The sequence below is a fragment of the Ictidomys tridecemlineatus genome, chromosome 2 (genome assembly GCF_052094955.1).
Source record: "Ictidomys tridecemlineatus isolate mIctTri1 chromosome 2, mIctTri1.hap1, whole genome shotgun sequence".
NCBI classification, from domain to species: domain Eukaryota; kingdom Metazoa; phylum Chordata; class Mammalia; order Rodentia; family Sciuridae; genus Ictidomys; species Ictidomys tridecemlineatus.
In genome coordinates this window covers 231913200-231928711 of record NC_135478.1, presented here as the reverse complement: position 1 = coordinate 231928711, position 15512 = coordinate 231913200, and the positions used below count along the sequence as shown (strand labels likewise).

General features: G+C 42.9%; 1 protein-coding gene and 1 non-coding gene across 4 annotated transcripts in view; one reads left to right on the top strand and one right to left on the bottom strand.

The window, feature by feature from the left end:
- Window positions 1-3349: 3349 nt before the first annotated feature.
- Esyt2 (extended synaptotagmin 2) overlaps window positions 3350-15512 on the top strand; it is a 77359-nt gene continuing 65196 nt past the window's right edge. The window contains exon 1 of one of the 3 annotated variants that reach the window (XM_078040946.1): window positions 3350-3834. In XM_078040946.1, the coding sequence (XP_077897072.1) occupies window positions 3505-3834 (330 nt within the window). In that variant the 5' untranslated portion in view covers window positions 3350-3504. The remainder of the gene's footprint in view (window positions 3835-15512) is intronic. The other 2 variants (XM_078040948.1, XM_078040947.1) reach the window with 2 other exon arrangements.
- Window positions 11373-11476, bottom strand: LOC120892071 (U6 spliceosomal RNA). Its single transcript, XR_005736742.1, has one exon. It is a non-coding gene; the product is annotated as a U6 spliceosomal RNA (small nuclear RNA).

Below are 15512 nucleotides of genomic sequence, written 5' to 3'. Positions count from 1 at the left end.
TCAGGAACATCCATTGCATGGACTGTGTGCCTTTGGTCTCTTATAATCTGGAACTGTTTTAAACAAAATAGGAGGGCTTTTATATTGGCTATTTGATGTTCCCTCAGGTCATGTTTCCTGCTAGAAGTGTTCTAGAAATGTCAACACATATCAGGATTCAAAATTCCAACCTGTCTCCCACTGGTAATGTGTAGTTCCATCAGCTGAGTAGGTGATAACCCTGATGAGAGCAGGTTGTGCTCCTTGGCACTGGGGTAGTGTTGCTTCCAGACCCTCATCTGGCAGAATCAGGAAGTGCACCTGTGTTGATACGCACATACACCTACACTCACACGTGCACAAGTACAGGCATACGACTATTTTTATGTCTATCTGTACATATGCATCAAAAACATGAGTTTACTAATACCTCCAATTTCAATCCATTCCCACATAGTTCTTTGTAGTCTTCCTCCTAAGTTTTGGGGGTTTTCTTGTTGTTTTTGAGTTTTTTGGTTTTTGTTATGTCTCTTGTGGTAGTACGGATTGAACCCAGGAGCTCTTTACCACTGAGCTACATTCCCAGCCATTTTCATTATATTTATTTATTTATTAGGTACTGGGGATTGTACCCAGTATCAAACTTCTGAGTCACATCCCTAACCCTTTTTATTATTTTGAGAAAGGGCCTACCTAAGTTACTGAGGCTGGCTTTGAACTTGCATCCCTCCTGCCTCAGTCTCCCGAGCCACTGGGATTACAGGTGTGTGCCACATGCCCAGCTGTTTTTTTTTTATTCTTAAGTTTTAGGTGGATACAATATCTTCATTACATTTATGTGGTGCTGAGGATCGAACCAATTCCTCGTGCATGCTAGGTGAGCACTCTACCACTGAGCCACAACCCCAGCCCTGCCCAGCTGTTTTTACTTTGAGATAGATCTTGCTAAAATTGCTGAGGCTGATCTCAAACTTGCAATCCTACTGTCTCAGCCTCCTGAGTAGATGATATAAAAGGAGTGAGTCACCATGCCCAGCCATCCATGTTTGTAAGTATCTTCTCCAGTAGCAAGAAGTCTGGCTTTTCTCATTCTATTTATTTGCAAGTATAACCAGGCTGACTGACCCTCTGCCCATAGCCTGGTTATCTCCCACCTTGTTAACCACTGCCTCCTCTTTGCCAGAATAGAAGGTTTCTACATCTTTTTAGGAAGGCAGGATTAAAGGAATATTAATCAAGAGATGTTTACAAAGCACAGAAACTTGTTCAGAAAAGCTTAGGCAAAGGATGTTCACTATGTGAACATTTGGTCTATCACACAAGGTGCATCACAGAAACACAGGGACGGTTGTCTCTGTGGTGTGGGATATGGGGACTGAAAAGGGAGTAGTTGATTTCCAGCCCATCATAAAGAGCCATAGCCAAAAACCCTACACCAAGACAGGGTAAAAGAAGAAAAAGATTACTCATTTACTTGGTCATAGCAGGAACTTTCAGAATGAAGACCCAAAGACCCAGTGTGAACTGTTTTTTATGTTTAAATTCAACAAAGCATGGACAGCCATGTAGGAATGTGATTGGACCAAAGCGGTGTGAAGTAATGGTAAAGATCTGAGGGGGGGGGAACCCAGCCTGTCCTGTCCAGATTCTTCTTGGTCTCTCTGTGTGCAATTCCTTCCTCAAATATAGGGAAGAACCCCCTTCTGGAATTGGGGGTCTTCTGATCTCTTTGTATCAGACACAGTAGGTCAGAGAATTTCTTTCTGGCCAGTTCCAAAATAGAAAACCAGTGGAAGATAAACCTTTTCAGGCTTTATGGCTGTTTGGAGGGAAAAGATGTTCTAGTTCCTATGACTTGTCCTGGGAAAGAGAAATTCTAGTTTCTATGGCTTGTCTTGGGAGGGAGAAAGAGGAGTATGACACAGGAGGAGAGGAAGTCTGAGAGACACAGGTCCTAAGGCTAGTTAAAAGACTATCATTTTCTGAGCGCCAACACAGTTGTTTTTTTTTTAATTGTAGTTAAATGCTCTACCTTCTATGATGAAATATTTTGAGGGAAGGAGATCTCAAAATTGTAAGGATCATATTTTAGAAGTAGCACTACTTTTTGAAACTAGAAAGGCTGAAATTTCACGGTTGTGCACTGGAACACTTTAAGAGGCAGTGCTTTTCTGGGGGAACTATCCCAGAAGGATAGCAGGAACAGGAAGAGGTTACAGGAGATAGGATATACAGAGTAAACAGCTCGGTGGGGGTTACAAAGGAGGCTGACTGGCTCCTGGTGCTGGCATTTTTCTCCAATCTGTTTTACCCATCGGGTCCCTAGGCCTAGCAGACAGTATGTGAGTGATTGTATTCCCTGTGGTTATGTTCATACAACTTTACAGGGTGCAAATATACGGCTTTAGAGCAAAGACCACAGAAAAAGGCTCCTCTCCCTCCTGTGTTAATGAAGAAATCACTCACTTTGATGTATTAGTAATCTGGAGCCAGATATGGGAGTGAATGCTGGTAATCCTTAGCGACTCAGGAGGCTGAGGCAAAAAGATCACAAGTCAAAAAGATCAGGTCAGCCTGGGCAATTTAGCAAGACCCTGTCTCAAAATAAAAAATAAAAGTGGTGGGGGTGCAACTCAGGGGTGGAGTGGCCTGGGTTCAATCCCCAGTACCCAAAACCAAACCGATCAGGAATAAAAGGCGGCCTTAAGAGCATCAACCTGCAGCACAGGAAAAGGGGCTGGACTCATCCTTTTACCTATGTGCCATTTACATGCCACAATCTGGCACCGTGAAGAGCAAAGAAAGGGAAATCGCTCTCCTCCGGCCAGGTCGGGCCGAGCCGGCGCCTCGGCGGCGGGTTCCACCGCCCCCGCCGAGATGCCCAGCCTCAGCGCGCAGCGGTGCCCTGCCCCCCGCGCCTGCCCGGCTCCCTTCCGCTGCCCACGACTGAGGCGTTCCTGGGGACACCCTCCACCGACTGCAGCACCGCTGCCAGCCGCTCTCCTGGACCGCGAGCGGCCGACGGGGCGCTGCGGGGCGGCCCCGCCCGCCCAGAGCCAGGACCCCGGCGCCCGGCGCCGGCCCCACCCCACCCGCGGCCCGCCTCGGCCGCACCCCTCCGCGGAGCCCGCCCGCCCGGCGCGATGACGTCACCCCGCCCGTCCTCCGGCGGTTCGGCCGGTCCCCGAGGGGCGCTGGCGCGGGGGCGGGACCGCTTCGGCGCGATGACGTCACGCCGCCCGTCCTCCGGCGGTTCGGCCGACCCTTCCGAGGGGGCGGGGCGGGGCCGGCCTGGCGACACGTGCCACGCACCGCCCAGCCTCCGGCGGCTCCGCCCGACCCCTCGGAGGGGCGCTGGCGCGGGGGCGGGGCCGGGCCGGCGTGGTGACGTCGAGCGTCAGACCCCTTCCCCGGCGGGGCGGGCGGTCGCCTCAGAGAGTCGCTGGCTCGCGGGCTCGAGTGGCGCGGCTTCCGCGGGAGCGCCGCGCCCTCCTCGTCCCAGAGGACAGCGCAGCGCGGCTGGCGATGAGCGGCGCCGGGGAGCAGGCCCCGGAGGCCGGCGCCGGCCAGTCCCGGGAGCGCCCGGCGCCGGAGCCCCCCGGCGGCGCGCTGAGCGTGGACGTGCCTGGGCTGCTGGCGCAGCTGGCGCGCAGCTTCGCGCTGCTGCTGCCGGTGTACGCGCTCGGCTACCTGGGGCTGAGCTTCAGCTGGGTGCTGCTGGCGCTCGGGCTGCTCGCCTGGTGCCGCCGGAGCCGCGGCCTCAAGGCCAGCCGCCTGTGCCGCGCGCTGGCGCTGCTGGAGGACGAGGAGCGCGTCGTGCGCCTGGGGGTGCGCGCCTGCGACCTGCCGGCCTGGGTGAGTGCCGACCGCCCGGGTCCCGCCGAGCCGGGTCCGCAGCCCCGCGCACCTGTGCGAGCCAGGGGCAGGTTCCTCCCGCTTCCGCGCTCGCGCCGAGTCCCACCTGGCCTCTCCGCCCCCGCGTCCCCGGCCGCGGGCTGCGCAGGTGGCGGGGCGGCGCGTGGGCCCGCAGGCCGCGCGTTCCTCGGGCGCGGAGTTTCCTTTCCTGGGATTTGACAAATGTGACAGCCAGTGGGAAGAGAACTTAATATTCTCTTCTGTCCATAAGACGGTTGTTTTGGGTAGTTTCTAAAACAGTTCAAGAGTAGTAAGTGTTCCCCGAAAGGTTGTTGATGTCAGAAAGACTGAAACGCTTGCTTTTTTTCTTTCTGCAAGTACCCTGTTGTGAAACGGAGCACTTTTGTGTAGGATCATCCTGAATCCAGGGGGAATGAATGAGTGGCAGGAAATTTTGGAAGAATTAAATAATGAGATTGACGGTTATTTACCTCAAGCAATTTTCTACATAATATGGAGTATTGCATTTAATCGAGTTGGCATCCCCTTTTTCCCCTCCTCTTTCTTAGCCATGAGTTGGCATAGTGAGACGGTAGCCAGCAGTGAGTTTCGGAAGGGTCATTTTCTCTTGGTGGAGGAAGAGCTTGTTTTCCAGCTAGTTGACACCTGCGATGGTAAGGCATGCAACTTCAGACACGAATGACCGACAGACAAAAACCAGAAGGCAGGAGTGTCCAAGATCAAGAGGGACACCACGGATAACATTTCATGATGACAGATAGCAATTGGAATAAGGTACTGGGGATATAGCTCAGTTGGCAGACTGCTTGCCTCCATGCACAAGGCCCTAGGTTCAAACCCCAGCACCTCACAGGAAAAAAAAAAAAAAAGATAGCAATTGGAATAAGAACAGAGATTTTGGGAACTTAAAATCTAGACAGTACATTGTAGATTTATGAGATATGTATTTTGGAAAAATCAAAATAACTACTGTGGTACAGGTTTTAGCTAGTAGCAGGGAAACATTAGAGACCTGTAGAAAACAGGAAGTTAGAGTAACCAACCTCAGAAAAACCAAGAAAGGGTACACTTCAGAAATGCAAAAGGACTTTAAAGTGACATCTTGTGTCTTGTGTCATTGGCTTTCCCCCCACCCCTCTGGTGGTACTCAAGATCAAAAAACCCAGGGCCTCAAGCATGCTAGGCAGCTGCCTCGCAGATTTTCCAGTTTTCACTGCTGCTGCCAGTGTATCGCTGGCAGAGCCACATCCACTGAAGCCAGCACTTTGTATCTGTTGAATCTAAGTTACATCCTGTTAGAAAAGTAGTTAAAAACAAAGTAGTAGATAAGTTACCAAATCATCATCGTAAGTAATGCTGAAATTAACAGGAAAAGGATGGTGATAACATTCAGAAATGCCTGGTTATTGAGCAAGCAATTAATTGGCTAATATATCATTTAAAAAAAAAAAAGCTTTGTGAAACAGGCTGTTTTCACTTAGTAAATTAAGTAAATTGCTATCACGTTGAAAAAAAACTAATTTTTGTGAAATGAAAAACATGATTACCTAAAGATTCTTTTCTTGGGTTTTTCATCTGTGTGACTTAAACTGATGAACCATAATGTTCACCTCAAAGAATTTATATTTTCTCCAGAATTTTTCACTTGTTTATTCCAAATTTGTATTTGAGTTCCTGTTACACATGTACATATTTACACTTGCCTTGATTGCTTTTTTTTGTAGTTGTATATTGACAATATACAAATCAAAATAAAAGAATGCTTTATTTGTGTTTGTTTTTATTTTTATACAGTGCTAAGGATCGAACCCAGTGCCTCACACACATGCTAAGCAAAACTCTGTCACTGAACTACAGCCCCCACCCCCCTAGATTGCTTTTAAGGATTCTCATCAAACTTGACAGTGATCATATCCAGGGCTTTTGAGAGGTTTTTGGATGGAGATGTCAGGGGGTTGCATGACCTGGAAGCATGCCTGAAGTTCTGCCACAGGGATCAAGGAGCAATTCAATGATAGAAGCCTAAGAAAAGTTATGACTTTGATTTTTACTCTGGCTTCTTAGGCTTTCTGAACTTTGGACTGGTATTTTGCATTGAATCAGATTTATTTGTATACCCCAAAGATGGAATGTGTTTTCTAGGGTCATTGATGACTGATTCATAGTGAAGTGGAAGCATGGAAAACATGAACTAATATGGAACTGACTTCCTATTTTCATCCTTGAGTACATCACTGACAGTCTTCTTTTTATTTAGCAAAGTAAAAATTTTGGCTGGATATTGCAATGACATCCTTAAAGAATATTAATACTTTTTAAAAATATATAACTGTTCCTGAGTTGAGACTATTAGGGCATGAAAAATGGCTCTTAATGTGATATTGCTGTAAAGATTTGGTCCTACAGCTTTTATATAGACAGTTATTATTCATTTTTATATTCTTTTTCCAAAAGTAGGGAAAAGGCCTGGCAGGCTTGATGGATTGAAAATGGAGCTTTTTGTGTCTACCCTATGTAATGGAGCCACAGAAAATTAGACTCTGGGCAAAGAATATTCTTGAGTTTTTATAGAGGTAAATAAAAATAAGGATAATTTTCCATTGCTATTTCTTAAAAATATTTTTAGTTATAAATGGACTCAGTACCTTTATGTTTTTATCTTTTATGTGGTGCTGAGGATCGAACCCAGTGCTTTACATGTGCTAGGCAAACACACTGCCACTGAGCCCCAGCCCCAGCCGTTTTTATTTAGTTATTAGAACTTGGTAGGATAGGTGTGACTTTCTTGCACTTCATGTAAATAAATGAATAAAATAAAGATCCATCAACATCTTAATGGTGATATAGCTGCAAGTATATGGAAGCCCAAATCTGTTGCATGCAGTATTACTTAACTGTTCGAACAACTGCTCTTTTATTACTTGAATACTTGGATTATAGAATTAAAGCAGAGTTAGCTTCCTTGGATATGTTCTTCTGTGCTGTTATGTACAAACTTTCTTTGGGGACAACTTTTTTTCCCATTGTTCTTCTGGGAAGTTCTGGAAAATTTAACTCTGGTCAAAATTTAATATGTATAGTCTAAGAACAAAATGAAAAAGAATGCACTGTGGTCCCATGTAAGGAAAGGGCAAACATTTGCTTTTTTGTCAGTTCTAATCATTTACTTAATACTTCCATAATTTTTTATGAAGACTTATAACAAAATAATTGGCATAGCTTATTGAGGAGTCAGAACTTGTTTTTTTTTTTTTTTTTTTTTTAATGGAGCCCTACTTTTGCCCTTACATCCCAGAGGAACTGCAAATAGGGTGTAGATGCTGCTGAGTTTCTTGTTCACACCCATTTTGTGGCCTTGATGCAAGGAGGAAAGGACCGTGACAGTTTCATTGCTTTGTGTTATGTACCTATATGTTTGAGTTAGAACATATTAAAGCAGTAAATACCTGGTTTTTGTTTAAATTAAAAATATATTTAGGTTTAGGGTTGTGGCTCAGTGGTAGAGTGCTTGCCAGCTTGTTTGAGACACTGGGTTCGATTCTCAGCACTTCATGTAAATAAATGAATAAAGTAAAGGTCCACCAACATCTTAAAAAATTTTTTTTAAAATTTAATTTAAGATATATGTGTCCACTGGCCTGTATGCTCTGGTTATGCTGTGGTTTTAGTAATATTTCTAGTTCAGATTAAAATTATTCTCATTATAAATTTGAAGATGGGAAAACAGATCAAATATAATTTATATAAACTTGCATTAAGATATACATACAGTTATATAATTTATAAGTCCTATGAAGAAAGAGTTATGGAAAATGGCCTCGTAATTTAGTGTTATCATTTGGCCTAATGAATCTGTGGCATTTTCTGTGAATTTTCATGATTTCTGCATTGGTCACAGCATTTATTCTTGAAATAGATATTGTGAATATACTAAAAACCATTGAGTTGTATAGTTAAAATGAGTGACTTGGATAATAAGTAAATTATATCTCGATAGCACTGTTAAGAAATAGAGACATTGAATTTCTTTTAAAACTAAGAGTGGGGCTGGGAATGTAATTAAGGAGTAGAGTGCTTGCCTAGTGTGCCATAAGGCTCTGAGTTTGATCCCCAGCCCTGCCAAAATAAGTGAGGGAAAGAGTGAAAAGGCGATCGGTTGCGAAGTGCTTTTTACTTATACAATTTTAGCTTAAGTTTAAAGTTAGGGATATTTACATTTTAGACAATGTTGGCTTTGGGGGATTGACTTATTTCTCTGAGCATGATAGTCTCTATAATTTCATTCTTCCTTATGGCTGAGTAATATTCCATGCGTATATGTACCACATTTTCTTTATCCCTTCATCTATTAAAGGGCACCTAGGTTGATTCTATAGCTTAGCTATTCAGAGTACTGTTTTCACAAAGCATAAGAGATTATCCTGTTTACTCCATACTCTTTTCAGGGTAGATGTGGTAAACTCAGAAGGCCTGTGGTGATTGCCCCAGAGTGTCATGGGGCTCAAAGAAAGGATGGGGAGGGTTTAATGGTAAGTGGTGCATAAATATATGTGAATGGAATTCATAGGGAACAGCAAGATAATCATGCCATGTTCCATGGGTCAGAAGTTCCAGAGCCCAGTAAAGCAGCAGTGTGCAGGAGGGCAGTTCAAAGGTGGGTTTCTGGGTCTTCTCAGAAGGGAACTCTGTGGAAGTAATAACTCCTTCACAGTAGACGGTGGAACTGAGCTGCAGCTGGCCTAGCAATACTCCCACTGTAACCCACTCAGGCTCTCTGGGAGAAGGAGGAAAGTGCTCCCACTGGATCCCACCGAGGCTCTTAGAAATAGGGTAGAGGTGCTCCCGCTGGACCCCACCCAGGCTATTAGGTATAGGGTAGAGGTGCTCCCGCTGGACCCCACCCAGGCTATTAGGTATAGGGGAGAAGTGCTCCCGCTGGACCCCACCCAGGCTATTAGGTATAGGGTAGAGGTGCTCCCGCTGGACCCCACCCAGGCTATTAGGTATAGGGGAGAAGTGCTCCCACTGGTCAGACGTGGGCTCCCAGGGCAGTTCTCCCAGTTAGCAGAGACTAGTACCTAAGCATAACCACTCCCAAGTTGCTTAGACACAATGTTTGGACATGGCAGGAGAGGGAAAAAGTAATGTATTTAAATCTAAGCATTTGTCAGATCAGAAGAGGAAAACTACTGGTAGTGCAGTGTGGTTTCCTCTTGCTTTAGTCACCATAGGAGAGGATTTCTGCAGGATTGTGTCCTTCCTGTGCGTCTTGGTCCTGAAAGTACCTTGCCCTCCTCCTTCAGTAGATAGCTCTCAGTGAACACTCAGTGATCTTATTGTGCCTTCAACACTGAGTCACCTGGTGTTCTTTAGAGCTGGGTGGGGCATAGTTCTTACGGAAACAGTTACTGTGCCCATGATCATCTACTGCATGGATGGTATTTCCATAAACTTGTTTTATTTACAGATGTTTTCTCATGTCTTTTCCCATCATTGATATTTCTTCATTTACTTTTCTTAGCTATTTTAAAAGTCTTACAACTTTTTAAAGCAAACTATTTATTTCGGTGAATTTTTACTTGAATATATCACATTCTAAGGAACTAACCTTATTTATGTGTGTGGATTGAAAATGAGTGTCTGTGGGTTCAGTCATTCACTGGGCCAGCATTCTCTGAGAACTTAAAGACGAGTGTCTGCAGATGCACTCATTCGCTGAGGCAGTCTTCTGTGATCCTGTGCTGTGCCCCAGGCATTGTGCTCAGCGCCTGACACAAGTATGAGGAAGATAAGGCCGTAAATTTTAGAAAGTTAATTAGGTGGCAACAAACAAATCTGTATATAACCCCAATTTTATTTTATTTATTGTATTTTATTTTTTTGTGGTGCTGGTGATTCCAGAGCCTTGTACCTGCAAGGCAAGCACTTTACCAACTGAGCTATATCCCCAGCCCTAGCCCCAATTTTAAATTCAATACTGGTAGTGGTAATTTGGGTCCTTTTTTAAAAATTATTTTTACTTTTATTAACAAAATTATACATATCCTTGTACTTTTTAAAAAACGATTTATATATATATATATATATATATATATATATATATATATATATATATTAGGTATAGTTGGACACAATACGTTTATTCCACTCATTTATTTTTATGTGGTGCTGAGGATCGAACCCAGGGCCCTGCACGTGCTAGGCGAGCACTCTGCCGCTGAGCCTCAACCCCAGCCCGTATTCTTGTATATTTTTTAAAAGTATGTATACTTTGCAAATGACTAAATTGATTAACATGCATTTCCTTACATACTTATTTTTTGAGAGCGCTTTTAAGATCACTTAGCCATTATCAAGAATATATAACATTGTTATCAATCATAGTTTTTATGTTGCACAATAGAACTCTTGAGCAGTAGTCCTACTAACTGAAATTTTGTATCCTTTGATATTATCTCTGTTCTACTCCCTGCTTTTTCCTTTTCCTTTTTTTATTTTTTTTATTTTTTTTAATACCTGGGATTGAACCCAGGGGTGCTTAACCGCAAAGCCACATCCCTAGCCCATTTTTATTTTTTATTTTGAGACTGTCTCACCAAGTTGCTTAGGGCCTTACTGAATTGCTGAACCTGGCTTTGAACTTGCCTCCTACCTCAGGCTCCTGAGCTGCTGGGATTACAGGCACACATCATTGCCCCCAGCTTTTTTTTTTTTTTTTTTAAGTAATACATAAGTCATTTTCCTTTAATCTAGGGAAAGTATGTCAAAAATACCCATATCACACTTACTCATGATGGTTGTTGGTAGAAAATTATAAATGAATGGATATATTGGGAATTTTTCAGTTTGTACTGATTGATTCTACTGGAAATCATTTGTTTAGTAAAATCTGGTTTAGAACATTAATATTTTCTGGCCTCATACCTAAATATGGTGGAAACATAAGGAACCTTTATTAGGTCTCTCAGTTGGTGAAGTACTTTGTTCATTTTTTAAAGAATGTGCTATTTGGGACACCTTTAAATTTCTTAAACATTTTCTTTATTGGTGCATTTTAATTATACACAATGGTGGAATTTTATTATTAAGTATTCATGCACGTGATATAACAAACAACTTGGCCAATTATCCTTACCCAGTATTTCCCCTTTCCCTCTCCTTTTCCCTCCCCAGGTCATTTGCACTATTCTACTGATATTCCTTTGAATTTTCATGAGATTCCCCCACACTTTTCTTTGCCTTTTTCCTCTCTAGCTTCCACATAGGAGACAAAACACACTTGACCTTCTGAGTTTGGCTTATTTCGCTTAACATAATGTTTTCAAGGTCTATCCATTTTCCTGCAGATGACATAATTTCATTTTTCTTTATGGCTCAGGAAAACTCCATTGTGGGTATACACCACCTTTTCTTTGTCTATTCATCCTTTGACAGACTCTCAAGCTGGTTCCATGGTTTGGCTTTTGTGAATCATGCTGCTGTAAGCATGGGTATGCATGTATTGATATAGTGTGCTGAAAAATATGGAACGCTTCACAAATTTGCATGTCATCCTTGCACAAGGGCCACACACATCCCTGTATCATTCCAATTTTGGTGTATGTGCTGCAAAAGCAAGCACTTAGGGCATTTTGTGCATTTACTAAGGTAATAGCTCAGCTCTTTAAATCAGTCTATTTTAAAACAAATGGTTTCTTGAGAATTAAAATTTGTTTGGTGATCTAATTGTGCCTATGGGTCATCGTCTTTTCTTTTAATTCTTTTGTTTGTGCGGTGCTGGGGATCAAACCCAGGGTGTTGCTGAGCTACATTCTCAGCCCCTGATTCTGTGCCATGCCACCTTTACTTATTTTTCTGCTGGGCAGTTTATGGTCATTTCTACTGGATCTGGGGTTCAGTGAGGTATCTTTTTAGCAGATCTCAGCAGAGTGATCTGGTGAAAGTACCAGTGCAGCTTCTCTGTCTTCTGTGTCCTGCCCAGCACCTGGTGACTACACAAGAGCTTTAGTGAGGACCCCAGTGGCCAGAGTAAAAACTAACAGGGTGGTGTTCAGGAGGCTTCCTTTTCATTTGTAAAGTGGTCATGGAAATGAACTTGAAGGGTTTTTTTTTTAATTTGCTTAATCATATAGTGAGGATCCTTTACTTTTAATGAATGCTCTGTGATAGATGTATTACGTTATGTTGTATCTAGAAGGGTTTTAAAAACGTGATTTTCTGATGTGAGAAGAATGCCTGGAATCCTGGCTAGTGATAACTACTAGTAACAAGTTGTTCGATTTCCTTAATCTTTGAAAAGTTTGTACAGTGTATGTGTATGTATGTTAGTGTCTTCCTTTCTTCATTGAACATTATCTCATTATTCAGAAATGACTGTGATTATTGCAATTATTCATTTTATGTAAATATCATCCTTCATTTAAATGACATCTGATGGACACAATTGAAAAAAAGATGAGATGACTGGGCACAGTGGCGCATGCCTGTAATCCTAGTGGCTAAGGAGGCGGAGGCAGGAGGATCAGAAGTTCAAAGCCAGCCTCAGCAACTTAGCTAGACCCTGTCTCTAAATAAAACATAAAAAGGTCTGGGGCTGTGGCTCAGTGGTTAAGCGCACCTGGGTGTTCAATCCCTGGTACCAAGAAGAAAAAGATTGTTAGATACATGGTGAGAAGTGATAAAAATAGCATATGAGATATTATTTAATTTGATGTTTTTAAGCTACAGATTCATATTGAGCTATTTGGTAGCTCTGTATCTAGAGGCTACATGAACTATTTTGAATCATTAGAGTAGAATGATAATTTTTAAGAAAAGTCTTAATTGTAGAAGATAGTGTTTGTTTTTGAACGGCAAGATGTTAAAAGTCTTCATAGGTTTATCCACATCTCTTCTTGGGGAAATAACCTTTAGGGGAAAGGCATTCCTACTCCAGTGAGGATTGGGTTGCTTTTCCTCTTCTGTGTGGGATATTAAAATCTGTTAACAGGAATGTTCTTAATTGAAGTAGTGGTTTTAGCACAATAAAGTGATGGCTGCTTTGAGATGTCTGAGACTTGCTGGATGGTCTTGTCCTTCTGTGAATGCAGCTGCCCCTGTGGCCAACATCATGTCTTTTGGCAGTGTTTCTAACTGTGAAAGCACACTATAGAGGCCGCACAATTCAGGCAGACCCTCTGAGGGTGCTCCCTCAACCTAACTGTGCCCTTGGCTGGGTCAGGCACCTGTTGACCTGCCTTCCTCATCAGGAAGGTGGTGTCTGATTGTAAGGCTGGAATGGGAAGAGGGAAGAGGGAAGTGAAACCCTGAATGCGGGTGAATAGACAGGCGTTGCCCTGGGCAGCCACCTGAGGCTGCTGTGCCTGATGTCCCTGAGCCCTCTCAGTGCTGGGCCTGAGTCACTTTTCCGGCCACAGTGTTTTCTTGGCCCCCTTCCTGCCCTGCTGGATTGGAGTGGAGCAGTTGAACCTTGGAATTTTTCTGTTTCTGTTTCACTGCAGTTTATTTATTTTGTGTTGTTGCTAAGAATTTATCTACCAAAAGGCTTTGTTATTTTAACACTTAAAAGCATGCCTTACAATTTCACTTTCTTTTCTCCTTTTGCCTGCATAGCCCTAAAATATTTCCAAGGACCCTGCATCCTTGCTTTGGGCCAGTTTTTCTATCTTCTGCTTCCTTCCAACAAGTACTGCCCAGGACATGGTAACCCCTCCCTCCCCTCATCCAGCTTCCACCCTGAAGCAGTGGATAAGAGTTGAAACTATATGTGAATGCTTTGTATCCTACAGTTTAGTCTGATTTTCTTTTCCATCCTTGTGTGAGTAAGTATTGGTCAGTGACTAACATAGGATTTGAAAACGCACATCCTATTTCTGGGTCAGGTGCAATATAGTTTAATTTTAGCCTGTGTTAAATGTGGAGTTGCTTCCTTCTGTTTACATCTGAGGAATTGATGTGATTTAGGTTTCCCAGAGTAACATAGATCTGTGGGAAGTAAATCATTGGTGTGAGAAAAGAACATGCCCAGCCCAGCCCAGCCCGATTCATGCTGTGAGTCTCAGGCCGGAGAGCATTTTGCACTCTGGATTAGAATTATGCAGCTCCCATTGAAACACCAACTATCAAACTGCTAAAATTATTAATCTGAGTGATACTCTCACTTCTCTTATAAAACTTTGTTTATATATTTATTAAAGCTTTTAGTTTAATCTTTAATAATTATATCTACTATAGCATCTAGCATAGTGCTTTTGCATATGGTTTGTGCTCAGTTAACCTAGGCAGACTGTTGAAACAGTGAATTATTAATTACTCATTTTACTAGGCCTTTGTACACCCACTTTGTCAATTATAGCGTACCCATTAATGGACATATTAGAAGTGAATTGCCTATTCAGATTATTGATTTGTTTCAATTCTACTATAAATCCTTAAATGCCTAGCATGGGATTATATAAAATATCTAAGTATCTAAGTACTAGGATTTTAAAACCAAAAAATTGATGTATAATCTGATACAAAAATGACAATACAATTTCTAGGTATGTTTTCCCACATATATGAAGATCTTAGAATATATCCAGTAGGTAATATGAAGTGTTGCTTTTCTTAATAACTTCAGTTGAGATTTTATACTAGGAGAAATAAGGGAGTGAGTGGTTTTGTGTGTGAAGCAAAGTTTTAGAAAGGGGGTTTGGCAAGACAGAGGTGGAGTAATACCAGATGGCCAGAGGAAGGAAGGGGTGCCCACCCTCCCTGGAACAGCGGTGGGAGGCCAGGAAGGAGGAGAGGAGTGGCAGAAAGTGCAGGAAGACTGCCTGTGCTGAGGCCAAGAAGGGCAGTTTGCAGGAGCAGGACCAGGGTGGGGCACATGACTGTTCTCAGATGTTGAGTACCTGCCACTCACCTACTTTCTGCCTCTTGGGATGTTCCCTATTCCGGATATTTCATGTAATATGTGACTTTTGTTTCTGGCTTATTTCACTTAGCATATTTTTTAAGCTTATCACAAAAACATGAATTACTAATTAATTTCTTTGAAGACTGAATAATATCCCATTTTCTGGATATACCAGTTTGTCCATTCATTCATGGGTGGCTATTTGGGCTGCTCCATCTTTTGGCTATTTGAATGGTGCTGCTATAAAAATCAGTGTCCACATTTTTGTTTGCACACTTCTTTCCAATTCTCAGGTGTACACCAGGGTTTACACTTTGAGGAATGAACGTCAAACTGTTCCCCACAACGTCTGCACCGTTTTACTTTCTTATCAGCAACATATACAGGTGCTGGTTCCTCCACATCCCTGCCAACTTTTTTTTTAATGTATCTATTCTAGTGAAGTGGCATCTCATGGTGGTTCTGATATCCATTTCCCTAATGACTAACACCACTTTCACATGATTTTGTGCGTTTCTTCCCAATTCTGCATTCAATGAGATTGTTTGACAGCTTGAAATTGGCTGTGGCAGGAATGTTTGCATTGTGGAGAAGTCGGCAGTCTCAGAGAAGTGAGTGCGAACAGTCGCCCCCCTGCTCTGAAGGATGTTCTGCAACTCTGAGAGGCAGAGTGGGAGCAGGCTGCCTCAGCCCAGTGAGCTTCTGCCACCTGTGTCTGTCTAGTTACGAATCGGCACCGGCTCCTGAGTCCCCAGCC